General features: G+C 37.8%; 1 protein-coding gene across 1 annotated transcript in view; it reads left to right on the top strand.

Moving 5' to 3' along the window:
* Positions 1–1,308: 1,308 nt before the first annotated feature.
* Positions 1,309–18,027, top strand: part of FAM241A (family with sequence similarity 241 member A) — a 45,031-nt gene continuing 28,312 nt past the window's right edge. Inside the window, exon 1 of the mRNA XM_011749000.2 lies at positions 1,309–1,612. Coding sequence (XP_011747302.2) covers positions 1,460–1,612 — 153 coding nt within the window. The 5' untranslated portion in view covers positions 1,309–1,459. The remainder of the gene's footprint in view (positions 1,613–18,027) is intronic.

Raw genomic sequence — 18,027 nt, 5'->3', positions numbered from 1 at the left:
TGGGCCTGAAAGCATTTTAATAGAAGGTCCCAAATAACTCTTACTCTTCTTCATGTGTACACATGTTTACTTTCCATATTTACTTTTCTGATATTTTACCTACACAATAACCCATCGCTTTCTCAATGTACAGATAAGGCATACACAGAAAAAAGTATATTTTATTTAAACACCCCTCCATTTTCCTTGAACAAAATGGATGGGGTAGTACAAAAAAGAATTACAAATTGGATATATTCCCCTTACCACCCACTGAGAAAGATGTATTCTTACCCAGTTATAGAAAGATACACCATTGGATACACCATCAAACGACCCAAGGCTCCAATAAACTACACACACTAGGAAGCACTCAACAGAAAGGGACAAATACACAGACCTTCAGTGAGACACTAGGAAAGGAGGCTAAAGGAACAAGAGGGACAGTGAAATGTGTGTTCCTTGAAAAGGATGGGCAGCTACTCAGGCAAGAACAGGGGGACCCTGCTGGAGAGTGTAACTGGGTGTATGTGTGTTTCTCTCTCACATGCAAACCCACACACACTCATCTCTTACACAAATGCACTCTTAAATATATCTACTGGCTCTCTCACACTAGTTTCTCTTTCACACTTGATCTCTCTGGGTTCTGTTGTTCCCTCATACAGTCTCTCTCTCACACAGTCTCTTGCATACACATACACTCTCTCTCTCTTTCTTTCTCTCTCTCTTTCTCTCTCTCTTTGAGACAGGGTCTGGCTCTGTCACCCAGGCTGGAGTGCAGTGGTGTGATCTCTGCTCACTGCAGCCTCGACTTCCCAGGCTGAAGAAATCCTCCCACCTCAGCCTCCTGAGTAGCTGGAATCAAAATGCCACCACCACGCCTGGCTAATTGTATTTTTAGTAGAGACGGGGTTGCCCAGGCTGGTCTCCAACTCCTGGGCTCAACCAATCCTCCCGCCTCGGCCTCCCAAAGTGCATACAATCTCTTATATGCAGTTTCTTTTCTATAGAATCTCTCTTACACACACAAATGACGCTCAACGTCTGTCTCACACTCTCTAATGGTTTCTTACACACGCACAATGTCCCTCATACATACACACAGCCTCTCTCATCGTGTACAATCTCCCTCATGCAGTCTATGTCCATAGTTTTTCACACAACCCCCTTCTTCTCTCAGTCTGTCGGCCTCTCAATCTCTCACACACATCCCCTACAACACACCCCGTTGGCCCCGCCCCCTGTCTTGGCCCCTCCCCTGTATGGCTCCGCCCCGACAGCCGGGGGTTGGGCGAGCCAGTGACAGGAGGGGCCGGGCTGGTACTTCAGGCGCCCAGGCCGGCGGGGCGCGCTCCGGAGGCTCCTGTCAGCTGTGGGTACGGCAGATCCCAGGGCAGCCCTCGGGCGGCGGCGCTCCCTAGTGCGTCGCGGCGTGGTCCTCCGGCGGCTGTCCCGGGCGGCAGGAGTTGGTGGCGGGATGTGCTCAGCCAGGGAGCTGCTGCGGGGCGGCGACGGCGGGGAGCTCGACGAGGACGGGGACGCGCTGGCGGAGCAGGCGGCGGCAGGGACCGAGCGGGATCCCGATGCGAGCTCGCGGCGGCGCGGACAGCGGCCAAAAGAGAACGAGCAGGTGAGCGCGGGGAGGGGCGGCGGCGGAGCGTCAGGGTCTGGGGCCGCGAGCCCCGCCCAGCGGTGGAGGGAAGGGACCCCGCCTGTGGGCCGCGCCGCAGCTCTGCCCCGCGTGGGGCACTGGCTCCGCGGCTCTCTGGGAAGCCGCCGCCGGGAGCGGTTAGACGGCGCTCCCGGGAGGAACCGCGGGGTCACGCGAGTGCGGACGCCAGCGCCAGCCGCGGGGTCGCGTGTCTGACGGGGTCAGCGTGGCCAGTCCCCTGGCGTCCGGCAGAGGATTCTCAGGCCGGCGCCCAGGGCTCGGAGGAAATGCCCTCCATAGTGGTGATTTATTTAAAAGCCTCACTTGTAAACACTTCTTTTTCAACTTCGAGTCCGTGCCTTGCGCCGGGACTCCCCTCCCGCCCTCCATCTTGCGTTTCCGAGCCCACACCTAGCGTGTCTGGAAGGTGTGGGTGGATTCCGTCCAAGGGCAGCGCTGAAAGCATGAGTAGGAGCGGGTGTTACAATGGATGTCTTGATAGGGACTCTCCCAGAGCGAGTTCTTCACATAAACACAGATGAGATCAAAGCTTCAGTTAAGAAGTGGAGAGGCAAGAATATTGCTTTCGGTTAGCATTATACTAAAGAGAAAGAAGTATAAGAGGCCAGCCATAATAAGGGAAGAGAGAAGTTGGGTTATTTTTTAAACTCGCTGAGTTTGATCTCATTTAAATAAAGTGTGATAATGGGCATTATAACATCAGATATCTTAAAGATTAGGCAAAAGGTTTAATTTTAAAATTGAATTGTATGTTGGATGAATTTTCTACAGCAAATACAGTATTTAGACTTTCCAAATACCTGAGGTAAGCCAATCTTTAGAATCACGTTAAGGCGCAGGAATTCAAATGATTATTGGCCTTTATTACAGCCTGTACTGTTAGAACAATTAATACCTGTCTCTCCTCATCTTTCTTCATCTATCCTTTCTGTCACATTTCACAAATTCCAGTATCATCACTAAATGCGTTAATAGATGTATACCTTATATTGTTTCAATAGGTTACTTAGGAAACAGAGTAACACTGTGCAGCACACAAAATATGCCTTAGCGTTAGGTTTGTTCACCACGTGGAGTGTAATTTTTCATCTGTGACAATATAAGAGAAAATGACTCAAGCAAATAATTTGGTAGCTAGTTCTTCTGATTGCCTTCCTAGTGGTTTTTCCCGTTAACTGTACTCAGTTGCTCAAGGGCTTGGTTTCCTCTAGCTTAAATTGCTCAACTGGAAAAGTGAAGAAGACAGCACAAGAATTCCTTTGGGGGTGGGGAGGGGGTGCATTTGAGCAGGGGTTTCCAAAGTAAATTTTCAAATGGTTGTAAGGGAGCATATAAAATACTTCATTTAAGCTTCTGTGCACTTCATTAGTATGATTATGTAGACATCACTAATAGCTGTGGTCTTTCCAAAATTGCTTATGTTACAAAGTAAAAGGATAAAACAAAAAATGAAATGTATATCTTAGAAAACAGATATCACTTTGCATACCTGCTCCTTCATTGAATGTCATGAAAGTTCATTTTTCATTTTCCTGTACTCTTTTGAAGTGTTATTTTTATCATTCTCTTTTTGCCTCAAGATTTATTAATGTATTCGAAGCCCCCATACACAATAATTAAAAATCACTTCTGAGATAGGCATTACCTACTACATTAGCAGCAAAGAAGAATTTGTCAAGAAGCCAAAAATAAGCAAAAACTTGGTGCAACCCAACCCATTGGTGTAAAAAGCAAACTTTTCTGATAAATCGTTTCTTGGTAATATTATCATAAAGCCTTGCTGTTTTTTTTCAAGTCCTGTAAATGTAAAACTGTTATGCGTTACATGTGTAAAGATATTTGAGGGAGAAATGTAATTAACAACAATGGAACATGTCCCAAGGACTCGTTTTATTTAGCTTTTATTTAAGGAGATGATTTTTGTTTGTCTTCTTGGTGGTTTTAAGGATACAAGGACGCCAGATTACAAATGGAATATTTTTGAAAGATTGGTTTCTAAGTTAATGATTTAGAACTTAAGGTGAACTTTTCCATGAAAACAATGATATAAACAGAAACAGAACCAAAACTAATTAGCTAGAAATGAGACAGAGGCCATCTTCCTGCCGTCTTTTCTGCTTGGCACGCTCACTTGGTGTTCCAGAGTCATGGATAGCCTCATGGATATTGAGAGGAAATTAGAGGCAGGAGCTAGCAGAGGCGCTCCTTCTAACCCGGAAAAGAGCTATGGTTGTATGCTCTTGAACTCGGTAACTCCAGAGGCACCTGACTTGTGCTCCTCTAACTCTTTCAATGATTTTGTCAACACCTACTTTTCTGTACTAAGTTCCTTTCTATTTCTATTCCCCTCACAGAGTTTGCCCTTTCCTGATAATTTGATGGAGGTTTCTTTCTTGGGCTATTTCTCAAGCTAAAGCCTCCTCCACATACATCCCTTCCTTCACTGATTTTTCTTTCCACTTCTATCTGAAAGGTTCATTCCTTTTCCTCAACCTGGAAGGCTGTTTGATCAGCTTCTTATTATAATACCAGAACAAAATGTATCTTTATTTTGTTATTTATTTCATATAATACTGAAATGCTAGTATTAACATAGGTGTTTTATTACTAGTTAAGATATTGTCTGCATCATTTTTTACAATTTGTCCTTAGATGCTACTCCATTTGAGCAAAAAAAGAAGGTTCCCCTCTGTCCTTCTGGCCTGAGTCTTTCCAGGTAGGGTGACTGACAAAGGAGGCCTGGTTAAAATCAAGTCACTTAAGAAAGAAGGCATTGGGAGAATGAATCAAGTCCCGTAGATGAAGAAACTGTGCCAGGTTTGAAGTAGGATCAGGTGTCTAAAGAGAGAGAAGCAAGGGAAAGAAGGAATTTCAAGGAATGACCAAAGAACTGAAGAGACAGGACATAGCTATTCCATATATATGTTGGTAATAGTGTGCATGAGAGATGATCCAAGTATGTTCATGAGGGTGAATGCCAGGTGGCTTTACCTAAGAATTTCTGTGCCTCGATGCATAGCTGGAAGGCTAAACATTTCCAGTCCATTATTATATAATCTTAAATGTCAATAGCATCTGATTAGATGTGGCACAATGTACACTTACAATCTGAAATAACCTAACATGACCCTCTTACCTAGAGAATAGGGAAGTCCCATTATCCTTAGATTGACTTTAGAATTATTAACTCAAGCTTTAACATCTTTATGATGATAAAAGTAATGTGTGCTTTGGAAAATTAGAACTATAAAAAGATCTAAAGAAGAAAAAAGCCTTTGAAATCCCACTCTGAATAATATTTTGATATCAAATATGAAACATTTGGTATTACTACAGTATATTCATTTGTCTATGTGTATATGCATATATACACACTTTTTTTTTTTTTTTTTGAGATAGGGTTTTGCTATGTTGCTCAGGCTAATCTCAAACTACTGGCCTCGAGCAATCCTCCCATCTCAGCCTCCCAAAGTACTGGGATTACAGGTCTGAGCCTCTGTGTCCAGCCACACACGTATTTTTAACATGTTTTAATATAAATAGAATTTTGTGTCTTCTTTTACAAAAGGTTCTGTCATTTTCCCATGTTATGGAAATTCTATGTGAAAACTCTCTTTAGGACTGCCAAATAATTCGTTCCCCTAACACCGCACATTGAAGTTGCTTCAAGCTTTCTTTTATAAATCATGCTGTATAATCTTTTATAATATTAAGCATTATATTAAAATCTATATTAAGTTTTTTATTTTTGTTGGTATTATGAAAAGGATTTTTTCCATATCATATTTTATTTCTGGTGTCTAGCTATTGGCTTTTATGTATTTCATTTTTAACTGGCCACCTTTCTAAATTTTTATACTGGTACTAATAAATACTAGTATCTCTTAGCCTTGATCTTCTAGGTATATAATTATCCATTTTATAGATAAGAATGATTTTGCTTCCTTTCAAATGATAATGTCTCATTTCTATTTCTTGCCTTTTGCAATGCCTAGAACTTTCAGAACAATGCTGGCTCATAGATAAATTTAAGTAAATAAATGAAGGAACTTCTGTAACAGCATTTGCCAAAGTGTGTTCCATGAGATGAGCTGTAAAAAAGAAACAAAATGGGGGGTCAGTGAGGGGGCCCATGCCTTTTTATCTATCAGTAGAAATATGATTAACAGTACAGATTCTAGATCAGGGATACCTGGGTTTGCCTTTTATTGACTGTAACTTTAGGCAAGTAACCTCTCTGGGCTTCAGTTTCTGCATCTGTATAATGGGAATAATTGTATCAACTTCGTAGGATTATTGGAAGTTTTATATGAGTTAATAATATGTGAGATGTACTTAGAGCAGTTTCTGGCATATAGCTAGCATGTGAGTGTTAGCTGTTAGACCTAATTTTGAACCAAAGTCCTAACTGAAACAAAATCTGAGAAAGGCAATTTTAAGTTTTCCAGCCTTTGCAATTAGAAAAACACCTTAGGAGAAAAGCAGAATAGAACAGTGTTAATATAGTTTGGATGTTTGTGGCCTCCAAATCTCATACTAAAGTGTGATCTACAGTGTTAGAAGTGGGTCTCGTGGAAGGTGTTTTGATCATGGGGGTAGATCCCTCATAAATGGTTTAGTGCTATCCCTTTGATGATAGGTAAATTGTCACCCACTTAGTTCACACGAGATCTGGTTGTTTAAAAGAATCTGGGATCTCTTACTCTCTCTCCCTCTCTCTCTCCCTCCCTCCCTCTCTCCCTCCTTCTTGCCATGTGACACTGCCTACTCTCCCTTCACCTTCCACCATGCTTGTAAGCTTCCTAAGGCCCTTACCAGAAGCAGATGCCAGCACTATGTTTCTTGTACAGCCTGCAGAACCATGAGCCAAATAAACCTCTCTTCTTTATAAATTATCCAGTGCTGTATTATCTGTGTCTGATTTTTTTATAGCAATGGAAACTGACACAAGTATTCCTCAACTTTAATGTGCATAGGAATCATCTCTTATTAAATGCAGATTTTGATTCAGCTGGTTTGGAGTGAGATCTGAGATTTTGCATCTCTACAAGCTCCTAAGTGATACTGATGCTGTGCCCATGGACCACATTTTGGCAAGGGAATGGAGAATAAGCAAGTCAATATACTGTGTTTACCACACTTGCCCTTCAACATAGTATCAGTAATACATACATATGAAGTTGTTTAACTATTTTCTTAGAAGTGTATATTTAAACTCTTGGTAAAATATGAGAAGCCAATAGTTGTTCCCTAGGCCACATTATTTGCTGTAGGTCCTACAGCTAACTCATGCTAGAGCAGACTAGAACCCAGGTTTCTGAACACCAAAGCTAGTGTTTTTTGTTTCATAAATACAAAAAGCACATTACATGATGGAAGAACAGTCTGACAAATTTTCTGCCCTTCTTTAGATTGTGTAGTTCAAAACTAAATGTTAGTTTATACTCACTTCCTTTCACATATTTTAAAAGCAGTTTGCAAGCAATATTGTAACAAGTGCTATGAGCTTAGATGAATTCTGCCCTAACTTAATCTCATCTTGTTCCTAAGGACATCCAGTCACTAGAGTAACTCAGGGAATAATTTTGCATTTGATAGGCATCTTTTGTTCATTTTTTTAAATCATCCCGACTGGAACTTCTAAATCAGTGGTTCTCAACTGGGGGCGTTTTGTCCACAGGGGGCCTTTGACAATGTCTGGACATTTTTTTATTGTTGAGACTAAGGGGGTGGTACTGACATCTAATATGAAAAGGCCAGGAACGCTGCTAAACATCCTATAATGCTATAGTCCCCTACAGCGAAGTATTGTCAGGCACAAAATTTCAATAGTGCCAAAGTTGAGAAACAATACTCAAAATATGTAAGGGTTACAGTCCTTTGAGTTGTCAAAAGTAATTACTCTGATAATAGATATTCCAATAGATAGTTTAAAATTGTTTATTTGCTTGAAACCTGTATTTTAAACAGACTTCTAAATGATCCCTTTTCTCTCTGTCTCTTCTAGCAACTCCTCAAATGCAACTTGCTGTATTTTGCTTTCTCGCACTTTCCTTTTCTGCCTTTCTTTCCTACCAACCACCTACTTTCTGTCCCTGTTGAGTCTCATTCTCCCATGTGTTTTATCCTTCTCCACCCATCTCGACCACTTTCTCTTCTTCTGCATACATCTTCCCCTACCTCTTCCACGTCTTTACAGAAGCTGAGCATTATGAAACAACGAAAAGGGGTTTGAAGTATGACAGATCTAATTTTGAATCCTGGTTTTACTACTTTATTAGCCCCCGTGATCCTGATTACTTAATCCCTCAGAGATTCAGTTTCCTCATTGGTAATGGGTATAATGCTACCCACCTCTTAAAGTTTTTATGAAGATTCAGTCTCATTTTGTATGTAAAATGCCTTAACACATGGGAGGTAGGCCCTCAATAAATATTTGCTCCTTATTTTTCCCTCACCTTTTCTATTTTTCATCTTTTTCTCTGATTTTCCTCCTCTTATTTCCCTCAACTAACACATCATAGAACTGTGTTTTTAGTACATGTAATTCTCAAATTTATAGAATATTTATTGAACAAAGTGTTAAGATTGTCTTTTCTAAACATTAAATACATTGTTTCACAATCTCTAAAGAAAAAATTAAACCTGTCAACCTAAATTATGTTGTTTTTTTATGTAGATCTCTAGTTGGTTTTTTTTCCCCTTGTTGCTCACTAATCCTTGAAAGGAAAAATACCCACCTTCTCTGTACAAACTATTCTCAGTTTCCTATTCAAAAGAAGTGATAAGGCAAGATTAAAGGGAAAAACTGAAAGTACCATGACATCAGTCTTGCTGTAACCAAAATATGTAGAAATTCTGTGTCTCCATTCATGTGTTCTTTAAGACTTAGCAAAACTATCCTCATTTTCTGTCTTTTCTGGAGTCATAATCTTATCTTGCAGTAACAGCCACCTATCTCCAAAAACCTTGTTTCTACTAGTTAGTTATGTTTTATTGCATTGTGTTTGTGTGTTTAAGAGAATTAATAAGATACTTGAAGTGTAGCTTCTTTTGAGCAGATCAGCTGAGTTTCTAACTAACCTGATGCAGAAGATATATGTAGAAATATGTAGAAATTCTGTGTCTCCATTCATGTGTTCTTTAAGACTTAGCAAAACTATCCTCATTTTCTGTCTTTTCTGGAGTCATAATCTTATCTTGCAGTAACAGCCACCTATCTCCAAAAACCTTGTTTCTACTAGTTAGTTATGTTTTATTGCATTGTGTTTGTGTGTTTAAGAGAATTAATAAGATACTTGAAGTGTAGCTTCTTTTGAGCAGATCAGCTGAGTTTCTAACTAACCTGATGCAGAAGATATATGTAGAAATATGTAGAAATTCTGTGTCTCCATTCATGTGTTCTTTAAGACTTAGCAAAACTATCCTCATTTTCTGTCTTTTCTGGAGTCATAATCTTATCTTGCAGTAACAGCCACCTATCTCCAAAAACCTTGTTTCTACTAGTTAGTTATGTTTTATTGCATTGTGTTTGTGTGTTTAAGAGAATTAATAAGATACTTGAAGTGTAGCTTCTTTTGAGCAGATCAGCTGAGTTTCTAACTAACCTGATGCAGAAGATACTTTGTATCTTCTGATCTTTTTCTCCATACCCAGTGTTCCCCCCTCCCCACAACCATTTAACTTCATTGGCAGCTGAGTCTAATCTTGGCATAGGAAAAGGAAGTGATTGGCTTTATTTCTTGCTATTTTCTTGTGGCAACAACTGCAGCTTATCAGGGTTCTAATCAAAAGGAAAGCATGGTACAAATGTTTTTAACTTTATGGAAAATAAAGGATAAAATTATTATTAATACTTAATATCTAAACATAATGTTAAGAAAGTTAAATTCCCATTGTGGTTTTTACTATATTTATTTTCATGTAACTTTTTAAATATCTGTGTTTGAGAATTTCTTTTATTTCCTCTTCCAATTAATCCAAAATAATTTAATTTTTGTTTTGATTAAACAAAAATTTAATCCTCGATTAAAGTTTTACTTAAATGTCTGCAGATGGTCTACAGAGGTAGGGAATTTAAGTTTGATGTTGCGTGACTGCAAATTCCATCAGTCTGACTGAATTGAGGATTTCTTATTCCATGAGTTTTAGAGGTAATAGCAACAGAAGTGAAATTTTCACTGCCAGAAATTGAGAATTGAGAAGGAAAGTCATTTTTCAGGAGAGATACTTGATTTTGACTACTTTTTTTCCCTAAGTTTGATACTTTATTTTTTAAAATTTATTTCTGTTTATTTTTGAGACAGAGTTTTCCTCTGTTGCCCAAGCAGGAGTGCAATGGTAGGATCTCAGCTCACTGCAACCTCCATTTCCCAGGTTCAAGCAATTGTTTTGCCTCAGCCTACCAAGTTCCTGGGACTACAGGTGCGTACCACCATGCCTGACTTTTTGTATTTTTAGTAGAGATGGAGTTTTGCCATGTTGCCCAGGCTGGTTATGAACTTCTGGCCTCAAGCAATCTGCCTGCCTCGGCCTTTCACAGGGCTGGGATTACAGGCATGAGCCACCATGCCCACCCTGGCTACTTTTAATGAATAAGTTCACCCATCTTGTAGTAGCATCTAGCATATTGTCCTGCATGTACAAGGTACTAAGTAATGTCACCAGAGATTTCATATTTTTTTATTTAAAAAAGGAGGTTTTTGAAAAAGTATAAAATGTAGAAATTTCTTAACCTGCAGTTTGAAATCAAAAAGAGGCTTGGACAGGGCACAGTGGCTCATGCCTGTAATCCCAGCACTTTGGGAGGCTGAGGCGGGCGGGTCACCTGAGGCCAGGAGTTCGAGACCAGCCTGGCCAACATGGCGAAACCCCACCTCTACAGAAAAATACAAAAATTAGCCGGGTGTGGTGGTGAACATCTGTAATCCCAGCTACTCAGGAGGCTGAGGTAGAAGAATCGCTTGAACCCAGGAGGCAGAGGTTGCAGTGAGCTGAGATCATGCCACTGTACTCCAGCCTGGGCGACAGAGCAAAACTCTGCGCCCACTGCCCCACCCCCAGACCCCCTCCCCAAAAAAAGAGGCTTCAGTTAGGCATATTCTTGAATTCGTGGCCCACTATTATATATCATTAGTTTATGAAAAGCCCTTCTCTTATTTAATTATTTTTCCATTGTATAACCATTTCTTTCACTACAATAGGCAGTTGTTCCAATACGTCTGTTAGATATTACAGAAATTGAGTGTATCTTTTTGACTACCTGGTGGTTTCATTTGTGTATTTGCAATTATGACTTATAATTTTAAAAATATTGAATCCCGGTAGTTAAAATGAAAAATGAATGCAAATTTTGATATTTTTCAGTTTATAATCATTTCAAAGACTAAGTTCTAGTTGATAGTCTCATTGGTTTTTATCCATCCCCTCAAAAAAATCTTTTTTCTTTTATTGGTTCTATGTAGTTTAGTGGGAGGTAAGTATAAAACAATGCTATAATTTTTCATTTACTGATAAATGACAAACAAGTTATAATGATAAAGAAGTTATAAATTATATAATATAATGCTGTTATTAGATGAAGCCTTATATAGGTAGTAAATTTTTACATTTAATTATATCTTTTTTAATGTTTTGTAGAAAATGAAAACTGCAACTTCTTATAGAGTCCGATAAATAGGAAAATATGTCCAGCCTCACTAGAAAGAAAAGAATTGCAAATTAAAACAATTAGGAATGATTTTTCACCTATCAAATTGTCAAAGATTAAAAAGATGAAAGGTGTGGGTATAGAGATATAGTGTATAAAATACTATATGGCTATATGAGATATAGTGTATAAAATACACGAAAAATTAGAGGTATAAGTTAGTTCAGTATTTCTAGAAGGAAATATGATATCAAACCTTATGAACAGATACTATTATTGCCCCTACTTTAACATGTACAAATTGCAGAGCAAGGAGGTTAAGTAACAGTGAAAGTATAGCAGCTAGTAAGTTGCAGAGTTGAGATTCAAACCCATGCTTAAAAGCCCTAAACTACCAAGCTAGTGTTTGGCCATGAAATCAATTTAGTGGATTTTAAACAGGATAGGATAATATGGAAATTATTAGAATGCATCACACATGGTATGAGTGTCACTTTGTAGAACTTAATATGTACTAGTTCAGGTTATATTTGTTATTGTGGATGACAGTCACGATCACTGCAGTAGCACAGACAGATCAATTCTATCTCAGGTGATGTACCTGGAACTCTTCCCCCAGATCTTCCCTTGGCAGAGCTTCATATCCCAGCATATCTGTTACTTCCTCCGAAAGTTCAGCTCTGACTACTTTGTGGAAAGAACCTCCCACCCCATAATCCTCTCTTCCACTAGCCTGTTTTCTTTTCCTCATAGCTCTTCTTGCTAGTTGAAATTATCTTCCTTGTTAGTTAATATGTTTATTCTCTGCCACTCTTCACTGACCTCTCCACAGGCACACTCTAAAATGTAGAGTGTGTGCCCAATCCCCATGAGGACAGAGATTACATTATATGGCAAATGTTTCAGAAAATTATTTGGGCATCTCTGAGCTACTAGAGATGAATCTGTCAAAACTTCTATTGAAAAACATACTTGCTAGTAAAAACTCAATTGATGTTTTTGCTGAAGAAGTGTGACTTCCCAGGTGAAATTACCATGACTGAAATTAGTTTTCAAGAGGGAGAAACTTGGACTTTGTGTATAACAGGAACATGTCCTTTTATCAGAATTAACAGAAGAGGAATTGTGATGTTGGTTGTGCATTGAGCTTAAAAGATTTCTGTGAAACATTTGTAAAATTGTAGGCAAGGATGTAGTCCTTGAAATGCTGTATTTAAAAATATCACAATATAAAGAAGGTAAAAGGCTAACACATATAGAAACTGGGCTTATTAACTTGTATTGCTCTAAATTTTGAGTTCTGTTTTTTGTTTTTTTGAAAATAGGATAGTAAGAAACCCAGATAGTCAATGAAGCCCAGAGCTAGTAGAAAGATAGTGAATAAAATTCTTATCAGCCATTTCAATTGTGACAATTGAAATTGAAATTATAATTTTCAAAAAGGTAAAAAGTATGGCTCTCATTAAACATAAAAGGAACACGTGGTAAATATTTTATGTAACTCATGATTTAGAGGGAACCCAGTAAATGTTACAACCTTTTCAAAGAAGAAATCAAAGAACTAAAAACATTTATGGAGAAGATACGTTGAAATGGATTTCAAAACTGGCTTTTTCCACAGGCAGAGAGAGGGAAGTCAATTGAACCTTAACTGGAACAGAATTTATTCCTATAGATAAGAATATTTTTGCATTGCTCTCAATTATCTGTAATTTATAGACTTTAAAATAACTCAAAGACCTTGAAGACTAACAATGTTCTAAACAATGCCATAGAGACACCCAATAATTTTTTTTGCTTATTCTAAATAGATAAATAGAGAAAGAAAATTTAGTAATAGACAAAGATAATTTCTAAAATTTGCTACACACAGTAGATTAAGTTTTGGATAGCAGGGCTATGTATGTCTCTTTAGAGTGTCATGTGATGTTAGAAAATATTAATTATATTCCAGTCTTCTTTTCTAGTACTGTTGAATGCATACATTCAGTGTACATGTGAAAGTGCATAATTTACATGAAAAAAAGTAAAAATTGATTTCTTTTTGACATTCTTCTGTTGAGTTATTATACAACTAAAACTAACCTGAATCTGAGATCACTCCCAAAAACCGCAAACATTTACAAAAAAAATTTGGTGAGAACAAGATTGCTGCTCAAAGGATTCCATATCTATGTCTAGATTTTATTTAGCACAGAAATCCCAATTGCTTGTTCATGTCATCCTAGCATATTTTCTCCGTGTGTTGAGTGGTCACTTGTTCAGAGACAACTTTGTCTACTCAAGAGTTTCACAGCAATGTAGAGGCACATTTCATTTAAGCTTTTAAATTTAAAGAAGGGCAGGAACAAAATGATTTTTTTCCATAAGGAATTAACCAATTAGCATGACTATCTTTGGCATCAATAAAAATATCCAATGTAAAACCCTTGAGAAAAATTACATAAAAAAATAGATACCAAACTTTGTCATTTATTATTTATTTTATTAATTATAATTTATTATTATGGTTTATTTAACAGTAATATACTGAAAAAGGTATAATGATTCTGCCATTTCTGGATGATAATATTTTCTTCTTGGAGTTTAAATGATTCGCTATTTGGAAATCAAAGTCTTTGGGCACTCTATATTTGGCTATGATTTTCAACCTCAAGTTGCTCTAACAATCTTGCTATATACTGAAGATACTTTCTCCTTTTACATAATATTGAACATAAATTGTTTTAATAACTGATTGTAATAATTGTATTATATAAATGTTTCTGTATTTATTATTATTTATTTTTCTGGCTAGCAGGTACTTTCTTGATAGCTTTTAACCCATTCATTTCAAAAATTTAATGAGCTCCTACTGTTTTTCCAGGCACTGATCTAAGTCAAGATATAAGGAAACAAATAAAAACAGGCCACATTTCATTTCTAATTAATCTTGTGTTGTAGTAGGGAAAGAGAGACAATGCATAAATGAACAAGTATATCAGCCAACAAGTAAATCATTGGGTTATATGCACTATGAAAAAAAAGCAGGAAGGTAGACAGGGAGTGTGGATATGAACTAGGATTGCTATTTTTATTGTTATTCTTATTTTTTCATTGCTATTGATATATAATATTTGAACATATTTATGGGGTACATGTGATATTTTGAAGCATGCATTGTGTAATGATTAAATCAGTGTATTTAGGATATCCATCATCTCAAACATTTATTATTTCTTTGTGTTGGGAACATTCAAATATTCTCTTCTAGCGTTTTTTTTTTTTTTTTTTTTTTTTTTTTTTGAGACGGAGTCTCGCTTTGTCGCCCAGGCTGGAGTGCAGTGGCGGGATCTCAGCTCACTGCAAGCTCCGCCCCCCGGGTTCCCGCCATTCTCCTGCCTCAGCCTCCCGAGTAGCTGGGACTACAGGCGCCGCCACCTCGCCCGGCTAGTTTTTTTTGTATTTTTTAGTAGAGACGGGGTTTCACCGTGTTAGCCAGGATGGTCTCGATCTCCTGACCTCGTGATCCGCCCGTCTCTTCTAGCTTTTTTGAACTATACAATATATCGCTGTTAACTGCAGTCACCTAACTGTGCTATTGAACACTAGATTTTTTCTTACTGTATGATTGTGCTTTATCACCCCCTTTCCCCCCATACATACATACTTCCCAGCTCTGTTAACTGTCATTCTACTCTGTCTCCAAAAAAATCAACCTTTTTAACTCCCACATATGAGTGAGAATATGTAATATTTGTCCTTCTGTGCCTGGCTTATTTCACTTTTAAATAAAGTGGTCATGGAAGAGCTCACTGAGGTAATAGTTGAGCAAAGACCCAAAGGAAGTGAGAATTATCTACTTGACTGTGCCCCTCTGTTTGCTTTGACTCTTTAGTAGGGTAGAGCAATTTAAGTCCCAGTCTTAGTAATTATGATAACATACCTGTCTTCAATCTAGATTCTCAATTCTTTCTCACAATCCCCACTTCCAGTTCTCTATATTTTGTTGCTATTTTATTTGCTCCTACTGTAAGCAAATGCAAATTCTTTGTGGAAAGATAGAAGGAAAAAGTAAACTAACTATGGACTTATTTCAGTTAGCAAATTTCCTCTTTTAAAAGGTGCATTTATTATACCAAAGCCAGACAAAGACACATCAAAGAAAGAAAACTGCAGACCAATATCTCTGATGACTATTGATGTACAAATTCTCAAGAAAATATTAGCAAACCAAACAATATACTAAAAACGTTATTCATCATGACCAAGTGCGATTTATCCCAGGGATGCAAGGATAGTTCAACATGATGATCAATGTGATGTATCAACAGAATGAAGGATAAAAACCATATGATCATTTCAATTGATGCTGAAAAAGCATTTGATAAAATTCAACATCCTTCATGATTTAAAAAAAAACACTAAAAAACTGGATATAGAAAGAAAATACCTCAATATAATAAAAGCCACATACGACAGACCCACAGCTAGCATCATACTGAATGGAAAAAAACTGAAAGCCCTTCCTCTAAGATGTAGAACATGAAAGGGGGATGTCCACTGGTCACCAGTGTTATTCAACTTAGTAATGGAAGTCCTAGCTAGAGCAGTCAAACAAGAGAAAGATACAAAGGGCATCCAGATTGGAAAGGAAGAATTCAAATTATACTTGTTTGTATATGATATGATGTTATATTTGGAAAAACCTAAGGACTCCATCAAAAAACTATTAGAACTGATAAATTCAATAAAGTTGCATAATACAAAACCAACACACAAGAATCAGTAGCATTTCTGGCTGGGCACAATGGCTCATGCCTGTAATCCCAGCACTTTGGGAGGCCGAGGTGGGCAGATCACTTGAGGTCAGGAGTTTAAGACCAGTCTGGTCAACATGGTGAAACCCCATCTCTACTAAAAAATATAAAAATTAGCTGGGCATGGTGATGCATGCCTGTAACCCCAGCTACTCGGAGGCCGAGACAAGAGAATCACTTGAACCCAGGAGGCAGAGGTTGCAGTGAGCCAAGATCACGCCGCTGTACTCCAGCCTGGGCAACAGAGCAAACCTCCATCTCAAAAAAAAAAAAAAAAATCGGTAACATATCTCTATACCAACAGTGAACAGTCTGAAAAAGAAAATTTTTAAAACTTATCCCATTTACAATAGCTACAAATAAAATTAAATACCTAAGAATACATTAACACATTTAACCAAATAAGTAAAAGATGTCTACAATGGAAAATGTATAACACTGACGAACGAAATTGAAGAGGACACCAAAAAATGGAAAGATATTGCATGTTCATGGATTGCAAGAATCAATATTGTTGAAATGTCCATACTACCCAAAGCAATCTACAGATTCAATGCAGTCTCTATCAAAATACCAATGACATTCATCACAGAAATAGAAAAAACAATCCCAAAATTTATTTAGAATCACAGAAGATCCAGAATAGCCAAAGCTATCCTGAGCAAAAAGAACAAAACTGGAGGAAACACATTGCCTGACTTCATATTATACTACGGAGCTTTAGTAACCAAAACAATGTGGTACTGGCATAGAAACAGACACATAAATCAGTGGAACAGAATAAAGAGCCCAGAAACAAATCCACACACCCACAGTAAACACATTTTCAACAAGGGTGCCAAGAATATACACTAGGGAAAAGACAGTATTTTCAATAAATGATGCTGTAGGAAAACTGGATATCCATATGCAGAAGAATGAAACTACATCCCTATCGCTTGCCATATACAAAAATCAAATCAAAATGAATTAATACTTAAACACCTCAGACTATGAAACTACTACAAGAAAACATTGGGGAAAAGCTCCAGGACATTGGTTTGGACAAAAAATTCTTGAGTAATACCACAAGTACAGGCAACTAAAGCAAAAATGTACAAATGGGATCACATCAAGTTAAAAAGCTTCTGCGAAGAAATAAAGATGTTCTTTGAAACCAATGGGAACAAAGACACAACATACCAGAATCTCTGGGACACATTTAAAGCAGTGTGTAGAGGGAAATTTATAGCACTAAATGCCCACAAGAGAAAGCTAAATGCCCACAAGGAAAGTTCTAAAATTGGCACCCTAACATCAATTAAAAGAACTAGAGAAGCAAGAGCAAACACAATCAAAAGCTAGCAGAAGGCAAGAAATAACTAAGATCAGAGTAGAACTGAAGGAGATAGACACACAAAAAACCCTTCAAAAAATCAATGAATCCAGGAGCTGGTTTTTTGAAAAGATCAACAAAATTGATAGACCGCTAGCAAGACTAATAAAGAAGAAAAGAGAAGAATCAAGTAGATGCAGTAAAAAATGATACAGGGGATATCACCACCGACCCTACAGAAATACAGACTACCATTAGAGAATACTATAAACACCTCTATGCAAGTAAACTAGAAAATCTAGAAGAAACAGATAAATTTCTGGACACATACACTCTCCCAAGACTAAACCAGGAAGAAGTTGAATCCCTGAATAGACCAATAACAGGCTCTGAAATTGAGGCAATAATTAATAGCCTACCAACCAACCAAAGTCCAGGACCAGACGGATTCACAGCTAAATTCTATGAGAGGTACAAAGAGGGGCTGGTACCATTCTTTCTGAAACTATTCCAGTCAATAGAAAAAGAGGGAATCCTCCCTAACTCATTTTATGAGGCAAGCATCATCCTGTTACCAAAGCCTGGCAGAAATACAACAAAAAGAGAATTT

Source organism: Macaca nemestrina, chromosome 3 (genome assembly GCF_043159975.1).
Source record: "Macaca nemestrina isolate mMacNem1 chromosome 3, mMacNem.hap1, whole genome shotgun sequence".
Lineage (NCBI taxonomy): Eukaryota > Metazoa > Chordata > Mammalia > Primates > Cercopithecidae > Macaca > Macaca nemestrina.
Note: the sequence above shows the minus strand (reverse complement) of the source record. Positions and strands in the feature narration are given on the sequence as shown.